This window comes from Pezoporus wallicus, unplaced genomic scaffold (assembly GCF_028554395.1).
Source record: "Pezoporus wallicus isolate ANWC-B61680 ecotype Strahan unplaced genomic scaffold, APGP_CSIRO_Pwel_v1 contig_14131, whole genome shotgun sequence".
NCBI classification, from domain to species: Eukaryota; Metazoa; Chordata; class Aves; order Psittaciformes; family Psittacidae; genus Pezoporus; species Pezoporus wallicus.
In genome coordinates, this window is record NW_026635574.1 from 281 (window position 1) to 17,266 (window position 16,986).

A 16,986-nucleotide genomic window follows, 5' to 3' on the forward strand; every position below is an offset into this window, starting at 1 on the left:
ATGGGGGGATCCATTGGGAATGATGGGGGGATCCGTTGGGAATGATGGGGCATCCATTGGGAATGATGGGGGGGATCCGTTGGGAATGATGGTGGGAGCAGTACAGACCCCCCCCCGGATCCATTGGGAATGATGGGGGGATCCGTTGGGAATGATGGGGGGGATCCGTTGGGAATGATGGGGGGGATCCATGGGGAATGATGGGGGGGGGACACACTCACTTCATGCGGATCTTCCGGGCCATGGCTCGGAGCTCGTCCTCCCGCTCCTATGGGAGAGCAGGGACCCATAACCTGGTGTGTGCCCCCCTCCAGCCCCATAACCTGGTGTGTGCCCCCCCCCAGCCCCATAACCTGGTGTGTGCCCCCCCCCAGCCCCATAACCTGGTGTGTGCCCCCCCCCCAGCCCCATAACCTGGTGTGTGCCCCGTAACCTGGTGTGTGCCCCATAACCTGGTGTGTGCCCCCCTCCAGCCCCATAACCTGGTGTGTGCCCCCCCCCCAGCCCCATAACCTGGTGTGTGCCCCCGCCCCCCAGCCCCATACCTGGTGTGTCCCCCCCGCCCCATAACCAGGCTGTGCCCCCCCCACCTGTCTCTCGTGTTCCTGCTGCAGCATCTTCTCCTGCGCTGCCTTCTTGTCAGCTTTAACTGCAGGGAACAGGGGGGTCAATGGGGACAGGGGGGGTCAATGGGGATGGGGGGGGTCAATGGGGATGGGGGTCAATGGGGACGGGGGGGTCAATGGGGACGGGGGGGTCAGTGGGGATGGGGGCGTCAATGGGGACATGGGGGGTTAATGGGGATATGGGGTCAATGGGGACATGGGGGGGTCAGTGGGGACATGGGGGTCAATGGGGACATGGGGGGGGTCAAAGGGGACATGGGGGTAGATGGGGATATGGGGGGCTCAGTGGGAACATGGCAGGGGTCAATGGGGATATGGGGGTCAATGGGGATATGGGGGGGTCAAAGGGGACATGGGGGTGTAAATGGGGACATGGGGGTCAATGGGGATATGGGGGGGTCAGTGGGGACATGGGGGGGTCAATGGGGACATGGGGGGGTCAATGGGGATGGGGGGGTCAGTGGGGACATGGGGGTCAATGGGGACGAGGGGGTCAGTGGGGACATGGGGGTTAATGGGGACATGGGAGGGTCAATGGGGACATGGGGGTCAATGGGGATATGGGGGGGTCAATGGGGACATGGGGGTCAATGGGGACATGGGGGTCAATGGGGACATGGGGGGGTCAATGGGGACATGGGGGGGTCAATGAGGACATGGGGGTCAATGGGGATATGGGGGGGTCAATGGGGACATGGGGGTCAATGGGGATATGGGGGGGTCAATGGGGATATGGGGCGGTCAGTGGGGATATGGCGGGGTCAATGGGAACATGGCGGGGTCAATGGGGACATGGGGGTCAATGGGGGCGGGGGGTCAATGGGGATATGGGAGGGGTCAATGGGGATATGGGGCAGTCAGTGGGGACATGGGGGTCAATGGGGACATGGGGGGGGTCAAAGGGGACATGGGGGTGTAAATGGGGACAGGGAGGGTCAATGGAGACATGGGGTGTCTATGGGGTCTCTATGGGGTGCCCATGGGGTGTCTGTAGGGTCTCTATGGGGTGTCCATGGGGGCTCTATGGGGTGTCCAGGGGGTGCCCATGGGGTGTCTATGGGGTGTCCATGGGGTGTCTATGGGATGTCTATGGGGTGTCCATGGGGTGTCCATGGGTTGTCTATGGGGTGTCTATGGGGTGCCCATGGGGTGTCTGTAGGGTCTCTATGGGGTGTCTATGGGGTGTCCATGGGGTGTCTATGGGGTGTCTATGGGGTGTCCATGGGGTGTCTATAGGGTGTCTATGGGGTGTCTATAGGGTGTCTATGGGGTGTCCATGGGGTGTCTATAGGGTGTCTATGGGGTCTCTATGGGGTGTCTATGGGGGCTCTATGGGGTGTCCATGGGGTGTCTATAGGGTGTCTATGGGGTGTCTATAGGGTGTCTATGGGGTGTCTATAGGGTGTCTATGGGGTGTCTATGGGGTGTCTATGGGGTGTCTATGGGGTGTCTATGGGGTGTCTATAGGGTGTCTATGGGGTGTCTATGGGGTGTCTATGGGGTGTCTATAGGGTGTCTATGGGGTCTCTATGGGGTACAATGGGGGTGCTCTCACACTGCCGGTTCAGCGCCTTCTGCATGCGCAGCCTCAGCTTCTCCTGCGGGGTCAGCTTGGGCTGCAAGGACCCGGAGCCCCTGTGACCATGGGGGGCACACGGGGACGGCGCTGCAGCCCCCCACCCATGGGACCCATCCATGGTGGGACCCCCCCCCCGCAGCACCCATGGGACCCATCCATGGTGGGACCCCCCCCTGCAGCACCCATGGGTGCTTGGGGGGCAACTGGGTGATGGAGACAGCCCATAGGAACAGGGGGGATCATGGGGAGTCCCATTGCCCCATGGCCAGCTCCCAATGGATCCCAATGCCCCATGGCCAGCTCCCAATGGATCCCAGTGCCCCATGGCCAGCTCCCAATGGATCCCAGTGCCCCATGGCCAGCTCCCAATGCATCCCATTGCCCCATGGCCAGCTCCCAGTGGATCCCAGTGCCCCATGGCCAGCTCCCAATGGATCCCAGTGCCCCATGGCCAGCTCCCAATGGATCCCAGTGCCCCATGGCCAGCTCGCAGTGGATCCCAATGCCCCATGGCCAGCTCCCAGTGCATGCCATTGCCCCATGACCACCTCCCAGTGAATCCCAATGCCCCATGGCCAGCTCCCAGTGGATCCCATTGCCAGCTCCCAATGGATCCCAGTGCCCCATGGCCAGCTCCCAATGGATCCCAATGCCCCATGGCCAGCTCCCAGTGGATCCCATTGCCCCATGGCCAGCTCCCAGTGCATCCCATTGCCCCATGGCCAGCTCCCAGTGCATCCCATTGCCCCATGGCCAGCTCCCAGTGCATCCCAATGCCCCATGGCCAGCTCCCAATGGATCCCAGTGCCCCATGGCCAGCTCCCAATGGATCCCAGTGCCCCATGGCCAGCTCCCAATGGATCCCAATGCCCCATGGCCAGCTCCCAATGCATCCCATTGCCAGCTCCCAATGGATCCCAATGCCCCATGGCCAGCTCCCAATGGATCCCAATGCCCCATGGCCAGCTCCCAATGGATCCCAATGCATCCCATTGCCCCCTGACCACCTCCCCACAGATCCCACTGCCAGCACACCCCCCCCCCCATATCCCAGGGGCTATCCCGGCCGGTCCCAGGCTCCCAGCGGGAAGCGGGATGAGCACGGGGGGGGGGCCCCCCCTTTTCCGCTGCGCTTCCGTTCTTACTGACTTTGGCAGCTCCCGTCTCTTTACCGGCTGCACTGTCAGGCCTGGGGGGGGGGAAGGGGTCAGGCTCCGGTATTCCCGGTATTCCCGGTATTCCCGGTATCCCCACGCCCTCACTTTTTCAGCTTCTCCCCCACGGCGGGCGATGCTGTGGGGCGCGGAGCCTTGTCCCGCTCCGGAGACTGGGATCTGCTGGCGCTGCGGGAATCGCTGCGGCTCCGGCTGCTCCGGCTGCTGCTCCAGTGGCGCCAGCGCCGGGAGCGGCTCCTGGGAATGGGGCAGAGGGGTCCATAGGGAATGCATTGGGGGGGGGGGAATGGAGAAGCCCCATGGAAAGGAGCTCAAGGGGAGCCAGCAACAGCTCTTTGGGTCCCATGGGATGCTCCATTGTGTTCTATGGGAGCTCCATTGCGTCCTATGGGGGCTCCCTGTTGTGTCCTATGGGAACTTCCCAGTGTGTCCTATGGGACCCCCCCACTGTGTCCTATGGGATCTCCCCACTGTATCCTATGGATGCTGCACTGTGTCCTATGGGAATTTCCCACTGTGTCCCATGGGAGCTATACTGTGTCCTACGGGATCTCCCCATTGTATCCTATGGATGCTCCATGGTGTCTTCCGGGATCTCCCCACTGTGTCCCATGGGAGCTCTACTGTGTCCTAAGGGATCTCCCCATTCTATCCTATGGATGCTCCACTGTATCCTATGGAACCCCCCCATTGCGTCCTATGGGATCTCTCTATTGTGTCCTATGGGAGCTCCCCATTGTATCCTATGGATGCTCCACTGTGTACTATGAGATCTCCCCATTGTTTCCTATGGGATCTCCCCATTCTATCCTGTGCATGCTCCACTGTGTCTGATGGGATCTCCCCACTGTGTCCTATGGGAGCTCCCCATTGTATCCTATGGACCCCCCCACATTGTGTCCTATGGGAGCTCCCCATTGTATCCTATGGACCCCCCCACATTGTGTCCTATGGGAGCTCCCCATTGTATCCTATGGACCCCCCCACATTGTGTCCTATGGGATCTCCCCATTGTGTCCTATGGGAGCTTCCCACTGTGTCCTATGGGATCTCCGCATTCTATCCTATGGATGCTCCACTGTGTCCTATGGAACCCCCTCACTGTGTCCTATGGGATCTCCCCATTGTGTCCTATGGGAGCTCCCCCCTGTCTCCTATGGGATCTCCGCATTCTATCCTATGGATGCTCCACTGTGTCCTATGGGATCTCCCCACTGTGTCCTATGGAACCCCCCCATTGTGTCCTATGGGATCTCCCCGCTGCGCCCCCCCAGAGGATCCCACCCTCAACCCCGCGGCCGCGCTCACCTGGAGCGGCGCCGGGAGCCGTAGCGATGGCCCCGCTCCGGGGAATAGGACCTGGATCGGCGGCGCCCGTTCCCGGAATAGCGGCGGGAGCGCGAGCGCGAGCGGGAATAGCGGCGGCCGTGCCCGTAGCGGCGCGAGGAACCCCCCCCCCCGCCGCCGCGGCGGGAGCGGGAGCTGGAGCGGGAGCTGGACGAGGAAGAGGACGACGACGGCGACGACGACGACGACGACGGCGACGACGCGCGGCGCCTGCAACGGAGCGCCGGCATCGCGCCGCGCATCCCATGGGAGCGGGGATGGAGGCGCCCACCCACAATGTCCCATCCCATTGGGGAGGAGGAGGAGGAGGAGGGTTGGGAAGCGGCACCCACCGGGACGAGGCGCCGTGGCCTGGCCCCGGTGCCGCGCGGGCTCTACCGGGCGCGGTGCCGGTGGCGGCGGTACCGGCGGTGGCGGGCTCCTCGTCGCTGCCGCCGAAGCTGGTGATGAAGGTGATCTTCTCCTCGCGGCCCGGAGACGGCGTCCGCGAGCGGGAGCGGGACCCCGAGCTCGACTCCGAGGGGGAGCTGTGGGGAGAAAGGGGTCAGGGGGTGGTTGTGGGGGGGGGGGGGAAATGTGGGGCTGGGGGGGGGGGGGGGGGGCACTCACCGTTTGTAGGGGTCGTAAGTGGGGCTGTCGCGGCGGGCGTAGCTGCGGAGGAAGAGCAAAGCCAGAGGGATGGGAACGGGAACGGCCCCGACTGCAGGGGATGGCGGGATGGGAGATGGGAATGGGATGGGGGCTGGATCCCAGCTCTGGGAATGGGATGGGGGCTGGATCCCAGCTCTGGGAGATGGGAATGGGATGGGGGCTGGATCCCAGCTCTGGGAGTTGGGAATGGGATGGGGGCTGGATCCCAACCCCTGGGAGATGGGAATGGGATGGGGGCTGGATCCCAGCTCTGGGAGTTGGGAATGGGATGGGGGCTGGATCCCAGCTCTGGGAGTTGGGAATGGGATGGGGGCTGGATCCCAGCTCTGGGAATGGGATGGGGGCTGGATCCCAGCTCTGGGAGATGGGAATGGGATGGGGGCTGGATCCCAGCTCTGGGAGTTGGGAATGGGATGGGGCAGGGTTGGATGCTGGATCCCAGCTCTGGGAGTTGGGAATGGGATGGGGGCTGGATCCCAGCTCTGGGAGATGGGAATGGGATGGGGGCTGGATCCCAACCCCTGGGAGATGGGAATGGGATGGGTGCTGGATCCCAGCACTGGGAGATGGGAATGGGATGGGTGCTGCATCCCAGCTCTGGGAGATGGGAATCAATGGGATGGGTGCTGCATCCTGGCTCCGGGAGTTGGGAATGGGATGGGGCAGGGCTGGATACTGGATCCCAGCTCCAGGAGTTGGGAATGGGATGGGGCAGGGCTGGATGCTGGATCCCAGCTCCTGGAGCTGGGAATGGGATGGGGCAGGCCTGGATACGGGATCCCAGCTCCAGGAGCTGGGAATGGGATGGGGCAGGGCTGGATGCTGGATCCCAGCTCCTGGAGCTGGGAATGGGATGGGGCAGGGCTGGATTTAGGGATCCCAGCTCCAGGAGTTGGGAATGGGATGGGGCAGGCCTGGATGCTGGATCCCAGCTCCAGGAGCTGGGAATGGGATGGCACAGGGTTGGATGCTGGATCGAAGCTCCAGGAGTTGGGAATGGGATGGGGCAGGGTTGGATGCTGGATCCCAGCTCCAGGAGCTGGGAATGGGCTGGGGCAGGGCTGGATGCTGGATCCCAGCTCCAGGAGCTGGGAATGGGCTGGGGCAGGGCTGGATGCTGGATCCCAGCTCCAGGAGCTGGGAATGGGATGCAGCAGTGCTGGATGTGGGATCCCAGCTCCAGGAGCTGGGAATGGGATGCAGCAGTGCTGGATGTGGGATCCCAGCTCCAGGAGCTGGGAATGGGATGCAGCAGTGCTGGATGCTGGATCCCAGCTCCAGGAGCTGGGAATGGGATGGGGCAGGGCTGGATGCTGGATCCCAGCTCCAGGAGCTGGGAATGGGATGGGGCAGGGCTGGATGCTGGATCCCAGCCTCGGGAATGGCCTGGATGCTGTATCCCAGCTCCTGGAGCTGGGAATGGGCTGGGGCAGGCCTGGTCGCTGTATCCCAGCCTCGGGAATGGCCCGGACGCGGGCTCCCCGCTCAGGACCCACCTGGGGGGGCTGATCTTCCTGCCTTTCAAGCGCTTCTCCCGGAATTCCCTCCTCTGGCGCCGGGAACGTCGGCCCTGCGGGAAGCAGCCGGAGCTCAGGGCCGCCTCCGGCAGCAGGGAGGCCGGGAAGGGATCCCGAGGGATCCATCCCGTACCGAGTACATGGCCTTCTCCTCTTCCAGAGCCTTGGCATTCTTGATGGCCTCAGCCTCCTCCTTGTCCTTGCGCAGCATCCTTGGGATGAAGGCTCCATCAGGGAAAGGAAGGGGGGGGGAACCCCGGGCATATCCATAGGGATTCTCCCTTGGGAATACGGCCCCGCTCCGGCCCTACCGGACAAAGTCCCCCTCGGCCATGCCATAGGTGGTCGCCTGCTTGTTGAGGTCGGCCACTTGCTCCTGGTTGAGCTCATCCACGTCCACTTCCACATCTGGGAATGTCGGGAAGAGGGGAGGAGATGAGAGCGGCGCCGGGGCTCAGCACCGGGAATGGGATGGGATGGGGGGGATGGATGGGATGGATGGGATGAATGGGATGGATGGGATTGATGGGATGGGATGGATGGGATGCGATAAGGGGGGATGGACGGGATGGATGGGACGGGATGGATGGGATGGGATGGGACAGGATGGGATGGGATGGATGGGACGGGATGGGATGGATGGGATAGGATGGGATGGGATGGATGGGATGGGGGGGGATGGGATGCAATAAGGGGAGATGGATGCGATGGATGGGACGGGATGGATGGGATGGGACAGGATGGGATGGGATGGGTGGGATGGGATGGGTGGGATGGATGGGATGGGGGGATATGATGGGATGGGATGGGGGGGATGGGATGGGATGGATGGGATGGGATGGGATGGATGGGATGGGATGGATGGGATGGGGGGGGATGGGATGGGGGGGATGGGATGGATGGGATGGGATGGATGGGATGGGGGGTGCATGGGCTCCATACCAATGTCAGGAATGACTTCATCCTCATCCGTGTTGCTGTTTTCCTCCTCGGAATCCTCCTCTTCCCGGCCCTTCTCCGTGCTGTTTTCCAGCTCGGCCACGGTGCTGTCCTCATAGGTGTAGCCAATGGAAGCCTTCTTCTCCGCCAGCCTGGGCATGGGATGCTCAATCCTGGTTCCTTCCCCCCCCCCCCTTTTCCAGAGCCCGGGAATGGCGCGGCATTCCCACCGGGATAACTCACTTCTTCTTCTCCTCCTCGTTGGGCTTGGGCAGGCCCCCGTAGAGCTCATCCATGTAGATCTGGTACAGGCACTGCTCCTCCGAGACTGGAAACACAGGGGGTGGGATGCAGGGAATGGGTTGGGGGGGGGAGAGGGCACTGCCCCATAGCCTATGGGGCGCCCCATAGGGCACTCACTGCCGGCGAAGTCGTTCTGGACCAGGCCGCGGTAGCGCTCGTAGTTGCATTTGCGCTCGTCCGATTCCTGCTCCGGGGAACTGCAAGGGAAGGAGAAGGAAAGGAATTCCCATTGGGAAGGGGATTTCCAGGAGCAGCCACTGAGGGATCATTTCCCATTGGAATTCCCTTTGGGAAGGAAGGGGATTTCCAGGAGCAGCCACTGAGGGATCATTTCCCATTGGAATTCCCATTGGGAAGGGGATTTCCAGGAGCAGCCACTGAGGGATCATTTCCCATTGGAATTCCCTTTGGGAAGGAAGGGGATTTCCAGGAGCAGCCACTGAGGGATCATTTCCCATTGGGAAGGAAGGGGATTTCCAGGAGCAGGAGCAGCCACTGAGGGATCATTTCCCATTGGAATTCCCATTGGGAAGGGGATTTCCAGGAGCAGGAGCAGCCACTGAGGGATCATTTCCCATTGGAATTCCCTTTGGGAAGGAAGGGAATTTCCAGGAGCAGGAGCAGCCACTGAGGGATCATTTCCCATTGGAATTCCCTTTGGAAAAGGAATTTCCAGGAGCAGGAGCAGCCACTGAGGGATCATTTCCCATTGGAATTCCCTTTGGAAAAGGAATTTCCAGGAGCAGGAGCAGCCACTGAGGGATCATTTCCCATTGGAATTCCCATTGGGAAGGGGATTTCCAGGAGCAGCCACTGAGGGATCATTTCCCATTGGAATTCCCATTGGGAAGGGGATTTCCAGGAGCAGCCACTGAGGGATCATTTCCCATTGGAATTCCCATTGGGAAGGGGATTTCCAGGAGCAGGAGCAGCCACTGAGGGATCATTTCCCATTGGAATTCCCTTTGGGAAGGGGATTTCCAGGAGCAGCCACTGAGGGATCATTTCCCATTGGAATTCCCTTTGGGAAGGGGATTTCCAGGAGCAGGAGCAGCCACTGAGGGATCATTTCCCATTGGAATTCCCTTTGGGAAGGGGATTTCCAGGAGCAGGAGCAGCCACTGAGGGATCATTTCCCATTGGAATTCCCTTTGGGAAGGGGATTTCCAGGAGCAGGAGCAGCCACTGAGGGATCATTTCCCATTGGAATTCCCTTTGGGAAGGGGATTTCCAGGAGCAGGAGCAGCGCTGGGACATGGGGATGGAGCCAGATCCAAACGCATCCCTATGGGATACCCATGGATGACTCCCTCCACGGCACTGGCGGCTCCGCATTGATCCCAATGCAATTCCCTCCCCCCCCGCCCAGTTCCAAGCCCCAATTCCCATTGGAATTCCGCCCCCCCCTCACATGGGGCTCAGCAGGGCCGGGCTGTAGCTGGGGATGTGATCCAGGTGCGCCCGCACGTCGAAGCGGTCGATCATGTTGTTGGTGTCCCCTTGCCAGGGCATCCTATGGGAAAAGAGGTGGGAATGCCGGGAATGCCCATGGGGAAGAGCACACACACCCCCGCCAATTCCCATTGGAGCTCCCCCAATCCCATTCAGCTCCCCATTCCCATTGCAGCTCCCCATTCCCATTGCAGCTCCCCATTCCCATTGCAGCTCCCCATTCCCATTGCAGCTCCCCATTCCCACTGCACCTCCCCATTCCCATTGCAGCTCCCCATTCCCATTGCAGCTCCCCATTCCCATTGCACCTCCCCATTCCCATTGCAGCTCCCCATTCCCATTGCAGCTCCCCATTCCCATTGCAGCTCCCCATTCCCATTGCAGCTCCCCATTCCCTTTGCAGCTCCCCATTCCCACTGCAGCTCCCCATTCCCATTGAGCTCCCCATTCCCATTGCACCTCCCCATTCCCACTGCACCTCCCCATTCCCACTGCAGCTCCCCATTCCCATTGCAGCTCCCCATTCCCATTGCAGCTCCCCATTCCCTTTGCAGCTCCCCATTCCCACTGCAGCTCCCCATTCCCACTGCAGCTCCCCATTCCCATTGGAGCTCCCCATTCCCACTGCAGCTCCCCATTCCCATTGCAGCTCCCCATTCCCATTGCAGCTCCCCATTCCCATTGAGCTCCCCATTCCCATTGCACCTCCCCATTCCCACTGCAGCTCCCCATTCCCACTGCAGCTCCCCATTCCCATTGCAGCTCCCCATTCCCATTGCACCTCCCCATTCCCACTGCAGCTCCCCATTCCCACTGCAGCTCCCCATTCCCATTGCAGCTCCCCATTCCCATTGCACCTCCCCATTCCCACTGCAGCTCCCCATTCCCACTGCACCTCCCCATTCCCATTGCAGCTCCCCATTCCCATTGCAGCTCCCCATTCCCATTGGAGCACTGGACACCCACATGTTCACCGGGCTCTCGGCAGCCAAGGCCACGGCTGAATCCAGGTGGATTTTGCAGGCTCGGCCGTGGACCTGCAGGAATTGGGCTGGATCCTTCTTCTGGAGCGGGAAAACGGAAGGGAAAGGGAAAGGGAGGGATGAGCAGTGGGGAGAGACATAGGGAAAAGGGGGAGCCCTGATCCATAGGGAAAAGGGAGCCCTGAGCCATAGGGAAAAGGGAGCCCTGAGCCATAGGGAAAAGGGGCAGCCCTGATCCATAGGGAAAAGGGGGAGCCCTGAGCCATAGGGAAAAGGGAGCCCTGAGCCATAGGGAAAAGGGGAGCCCTGAGCCATAGGGAAAAGGGGGAGCCCTGAGCCATAGGGAAAAGGGAGCCCTGAGCCATAGGGAAAAGGGGAGCCCTGAGCCATAGGGAAAAGGGGGAGACCTGATCCATAGGGAAAAGGGGGAGCCCTGATCCATAGGGAAAAGGGGAGCCCTGAGCCATAGGGAAAAGGGGGAGCCCTGAGCCATAGGGAAAAAGGGAGCCCTGAGCCATAGGGAAAAGGGGAGCCCTGAGCCATAGGGAAAAGGGAGCCCTGATCCATAGGGAAAAGGGGAGCCCTGAGCCATAGGGAAAAGGGGGAGCCCTGATCCATAGGGAAAAGGGAGCCCTGAGCCATAGGGAAAAGGGGCAGCCCTGATCCATAGGGAAAAAGGGAGCCCTGAGCCATAGGGAAAAGGGAGCCCTGAGCCATAGGGAAAAGGGGGAGCCCTGAGCCATAGGGAAAAGGGGAGCCCTGAGCCATAGGGAAAAGGGGGAGCCCTGAGCCATAGGGAAAAGGGGGAGCCCTGAGCCATAGGGAAAAGGGGGAGCCCTGAGCCATAGGGAAAAGGGGGAGCCCTGATCCATAGGGAAAAGGGAGCCCTGAGCCATAGGGAAAAGGGGGAGCCCTGAGCCATAGGGAAAAGGGGGAGCCCTGAGCCATAGGGAAAAGGGAGGCCTGAGCCATAGGGAAAAGGGGAGCCCTGAGCCATAGGGAAAAGGGGGAGCCCTGAGCCATAGGGAAAAGGGGGAGCCCTGATCCATAGGGAAAAGGGGGAGCCCTGATCCATAGGGAAAAGGGAGCCCTGAGCCATAGGGAAAAGGGGGAGCCCTGAGCCATAGGGAAAAGGGGGAGCCCTGAGCCATAGGGAAAAGGGAGGCCTGAGCCATAGGGAAAAGGGGAGCCCTGAGCCATAGGGAAAAGGGGGAGCCCTGAGCCATAGGGAAAAGGGGGAGCCCTGATCCATAGGGAAAAGGGGAGCCCTGAGCCATAGGGAAAAGGGGGAGCCCTGAGCCATAGGGAAAAAGGGAGCCCTGAGCCATAGGGAAAAGGGGAGCCCTGATCCATAGGGAAAAGGGGAGCCCTGAGCCATAGGGAAAAGGGAGCCCTGAGCCATAGGGAAAAGGGGGAGCCCTGAGCCATAGGGAAAAGGGGAGCCCTGATCCATAGGGAAAAGGGGAGCCCTGAGCCATAGGGAAAAGGGAGCCCTGAGCCATAGGGAAAAGGGAGCCCTGATCCATAGGGAAAAAGGGAGCCCTAAGCCATAGGGAAAAGGGGGAGCCCTGAGCCATAGGGAAAAGGGGAGCCCTAAGCCATAGGGAAAAGGGGGAGCCCTGAGCCATAGGGAAAAGGGAGCCCTGAGCCATAGGGAAAAGGGAGCCCTGATCCATAGGGAAAAAGGGAGCCCTAAGCCATAGGGAAAAGGGGGAGCCCTGAGGTATAGGGAAAAGGGGGAGCCCTGAGCCATAGGGAAAAGGGGAGCCCTGATCCATAGGGAAAAGGGGGAGCCCTGATCCATAGGGAAAAGGGAGCCCTGAGCCATAGGGAAAAGGGGGAGCCCTGAGCTATAGGGAAAAGGGGGAGCCCTGAGCCATAGGGAAAAGGGGAGCCCTGAGCCATAGGGAAAAGGGGGAGCCCTGAGCCATAGGGAAAAGGGGGAGCCCTGATCCATAGGGAATGTGGGTCCCAGAGCCCCATGGTGGGGCCCCATTATCCCAGTCTCAGGGGGGGTCCATGCAGGGTGTTCCCATTCTCCCGGTTATGGGGGGGTCCATGGGGGGCTGTTCCCATTATCTCAGTCCCATAGGGGGGCTGCTCCCATTACCCCGATCCCAAAGCAGGGATGTTCCCATTATCCCAGTCCCATAGGGGGTGTTCCCATTACCCCGATTATGGGGGGGTTCCATGGGGAGCTGTTCCCATTCTCCCGGTTATGGGGGGGGTTCCATGGGGGGCTGTTCCCATTATCCCGGTTATGGGGGGTTCCATGGGGGGCTGTTCCCATTATCCCAGCCCCATAGGGGGGCTGTCCCGGTTATGGGGGGAGGAGGGTCCATGGGGGGGGGGGGGGGTTGACCCCATTATCCCGGTTATGGGGTGGTTCCATGGGGCTGTCCCCATTATCCTGGTCTCACAGCGGGGTGTTCCCATTATTGCGGTTATGGGGGGGGTTCCATGGGGCCTGTTCCCATTATCCAGGTTATGGGGGGGGTTCCACAGGGGGGGGCTGTCCCCATTATCCCAGTGATGGTGGGGTCCGTGGGGGGGGGGCTGTCACCGTTATCCTGGTTATGGGGGGGATCCATGGGGGGCTGTTCCCATTATCCCAGTCCCATAGCGGGGTGTTCCCATTCTCCCGGTTATGGGGGGGATACATGGGGGCTGTTCCCATTCTCCCGGTTAAGGGGGGGGGTTCCATGGGGGGCTGTTCCCATTATCCCAGTCCCATAGCGGGGTGTTCCCATTATCCCAGTTATGGGGGGGTTCCAAGGGGGCTGTTCCCATTCTCCCGGTTATGGGGGGGGTTCCATGGGGGGCTGTTCCCATTCTCCCGGTTATGGGGGGGGTTCCATGGGGGGCTGTTCCCATTCTCCCGGTTATGGGGGGGGTTCCATGGGGGGCTGTTCCCATTCTCCCGGTTATGGGTGGGGTTCCAAGGAGGCTGTTCCCATTCTCCCGGTTATGGGGGGGGTTCCATGGGGGGCTGTTCCCATTCTCCCGGTTATGGGGGGGGTTCCATGGGGGGCTGTTCCCATTCTCCCGGTTATGGGGGGGGTTCCATGGGGGGCTGTTCCCATTCTCCCGGTTATGGGGGGGGTTCCATGGGGGGCTGTTCCCATTACCCCGGTGATGGGGGGGTTCCATAGGGGGGGTTGTCCCCATTATCCCAGTTATGGGGGGTTCCATAGGGCCTGTCCCCGTTATCCCGGTTATGGGGGGGGGGGGGTGTCCCCGTTATCCCGGCTCGTGCCACATCCCGCCGCTTCCGTGTCCCCCACACCCGCACCGCCGCCAACACCGGGGCCCTACGGAACCATGGAGGGGGGAACCATGAGGGGGAGGGGAAGGAAAAGGGGGGAGGGGAAGGGGGGGGGGGGGGGGGGGGGGGGAGCGGAGCCGCAGCCATCACCCACCGAGCCCGCGGCACCGAGCGCGCCGGAAGCGGAAGTGGGAAGGGGGGAAACGGAAACGGAGCGGGAGGCTGAGGGCAGCGGTCCGGCAGAGATAGGGGTCCGATGGGGAAACAATGGGGAGAGAGGAAACGTTCCGGGGCTATGGGGGCAGAGCGCATGTGGGACCGGGGGTATAGGGGACTGACCCTATATGGTACCGGGGGTATTGGGACAGACCATATATGGTAGCAGGGCTATGGGGACAGACCCTATATGGTACCGGGGCTATAGGGGCAGGCCCTATATGGTAGCGGGGCTATAGGGACAGACCCTATATGGTACCGGGGCTATAGGGACAGACCCTATATGGTACTGGGGTTATAGGGACAGACCCTATATGGTACTGGGGCTATAGGGGCCAGACCCTTTATGGTACCGGGGCTATGGGGACAGACCCTCCATGGTACTGGGGCTATAGGGACAGACCCTATATGGTACTGGGGCTATGGGGACAGACCCTCCATGGTACCGGGGCTATAGGGGACAGACCCTATATGGTACCGGGGCTATAGGGGGAGACCCTATATGGTACTGGGGCTATAAGGAAAGACCCTATATGGTACTCGGGCTATAGGGGAAAGACCCTATATGGTACCGGGGCTATAGGGGCAGACCCTATATGGTAGCGGGGCTATAGGGGACAGACCCTATATGATACCGGGGCTATAGGGACAGACCGTATATCATACTCGGGCTATAGGGGCAGAGCCTATATGGTACTGGGGCTATAGGGGAAAGACCCTATATGGTACTGGGGCTATGGGGACAGACCCTATATGGTACTGGGGCTATAAGGAAAGACCCTATATGGTACTCGGGCTATAGGGGAAAGACCCTATATGGTACCGGGGCTATAGGGGACAGACCCTATATGGTACCGGGGCTATAGGGACAGACCCTATATGGTAGCAGGGCTATAGGGGACAGACCCTATATGGTACCGGGGCTATGGGGACAGACCCTATATGGTACTGGGGCTATAGAGACAGACCCTATATGGTAGCAGGGCTATAGGGGACAGACCCTATATGGTACCGGGGCTATAGGGACAGACCCTATATGGTAGCAGGGCTATAGGGGACAGACCCTATATGGTACCGGGGCTATAGGGACAGACCCTATATGGTAGCAGGGCTATAGGGGACAGACCCTATATGGTACCGGGGCTATAGGGACAGACCCTATATGGTACCGGGGCTATGGGGACAGACCCTATATGGTACTGGGGCTATAGAGACAGACCCTATATGGTAGCAAGGCTATAGGGGACAGACCCTATATGGTACCGGGGCTATAGGGACAGACCCTATATGGTAGCAGGGCTATAGGGGACAAACCCTATATGGTACTGGGCTGCAGCAGGCAGACCCTATACGGCCTCAGGGCTATACTGGGCAGTCCCCACGTGGCCCCACTCCCATACTGGTCCATACTGGTCCATACTGGTCCATACTGATCCATATTGGTTTATACTGGTTCATACTGGTCTATACTGGTCCATACTGATCCATATTGGTTTATACTGGTCCATACTGGTCCATACTGATCCATATTGGTCTATACTGGTCCAAACTGGAATCCATCCATGGCTTTATTCCGACCCCCCCATAAATATAGTGCAAGGCCTCTGGAACCGGGGGGGGGGCTGCGGCCGCCCCGGGGGGGTCCAGCCAGCCCGGGGCAGGGTCCCCCCCACATCCTGGGGGGGGAAATGGGGGGTCCCCAAGTCCTGTGTGGGGCCATGGGGGTCAGACGTGGCCTGGGAACATGTGGGTCCCCACCAGGGTGGCCGTGGGGGGGGGAGCATCCCCGGGGGGGGCCCCATAGGGCTCCGAGAGCAGCTCGGGGAGGTCCAGCAGGGGGTACGGGGGGGGGGGGAAATGGGGTTTTGGGGGGAATGGGGTTTTGGGGGGAATGGGGTTTTGGGGGGAATGGGGTTTTGGGGGGAATGGGGTTTTGGGGAGGGAAATGGGGTTTTGGGGGGGAATGGGGTTTTTGGGGGGGGAATATGGGTTTTTTGGGGGGGAAATGGGTTCTTTGGGGGGGGAAATGGGGTTTTGGGGGGGAAATGGGATTTTGGGGGGGAATATGGTTTTTGGGGGGAAATGGGTTCTTTGGGGGGGAAATGGGGTTTTTGGGGGGGAAATGGGGTTTTGGGGGGGAATGGGGTTTTGGGGGGGAAATGGGGTTTTTGGGGGGAATGGGGTTTTGGGGGGGGAAATGGGATTTTGGGGGGGAAATGGGGTTTTGGGGGGGAATGGGGTTTTGGGGGGGAAATGGGGTTTTGGGGGGGAATGGGTTCTTTAGGGGGGGAAATGGGGTTTTGGGGGGAATGGGGTTTTTCGGGGGTCAAATGGGGAAGGGGTAAAAGTGGGGGGGCCGTTGGGGGGAATGGGGTTTCGGGGGGGAAATGGGGTTTTGGGGGGGAAATGGGGTTTTTGGGGGGGAATGGAGTATTGGGGGGAAATGGGGTTTTGGGGGGGAATGGGGTTTTGGGGGGAATGGGGTTTTGGGGGGGAATGGGTTCTTTAGGGGGGGAAATGGGGTTTTGGGGGGGAAATGGGGTTTTTGGGGTTTTTGGGGGGAAATGGGGTTTTGGGGGGAAATGGGGTTTTGGGGGGAAATGGGGTTTTGGGGGAAATGGGGTTTTGGGGGGGAAATGGGGTTTTGGGGCGGAAATGGGGTTTTGGGGGGAATGGGGTTTTGGGGGGGAATGGGGTTTTGGGGGGGAAATGGGATTTTGGGGGTGAATGGGGTTTTTGGGGGGGAAATGGGGTTTTGGCGGGGGAATGGGGTTTTGGGGGGGAAATGGGGTTTTGGGGGGGAATGGGGTTTTGGGGGGGAAATGGGGTTTTGGGGGGAAATGGGGTTTTGGGGGGGAAATGGGGTTTTGGGGGGAAATGGGGTTTTGGGGGGGAAATGGGGTTTTGGGGGGAAATGGGGTTTTGGGGGGAAT

The 16,986-nt window shown here is 60.6% G+C and overlaps 1 protein-coding gene across 1 annotated transcript; it reads right to left on the bottom strand.

The window, feature by feature from the left end:
* Window positions 1-221: 221 nt before the first annotated feature.
* Window positions 222-15,471, bottom strand: CLASRP (CLK4 associating serine/arginine rich protein; the record flags this gene model as incomplete). The annotated part of the gene is made up of 19 exons (XM_057396945.1): window positions 15,406-15,471; window positions 14,006-14,130; window positions 13,701-13,883; window positions 10,556-10,729; window positions 9,549-9,650; window positions 8,255-8,334; window positions 8,078-8,162; window positions 7,838-7,986; window positions 7,207-7,303; window positions 7,029-7,107; window positions 6,875-6,948; window positions 5,337-5,378; window positions 5,060-5,254; window positions 4,689-4,937; window positions 3,468-3,617; window positions 3,355-3,394; window positions 2,182-2,242; window positions 591-649; window positions 222-268 (listed from the first exon to the last, which is right to left on the bottom strand). Coding segments are annotated over exons 1-19 (2,057 nt in total), but the record flags the coding sequence as incomplete, so codon positions are not given.
* Between the last annotated feature and the right edge of the window lie 1,515 nt (window positions 15,472-16,986).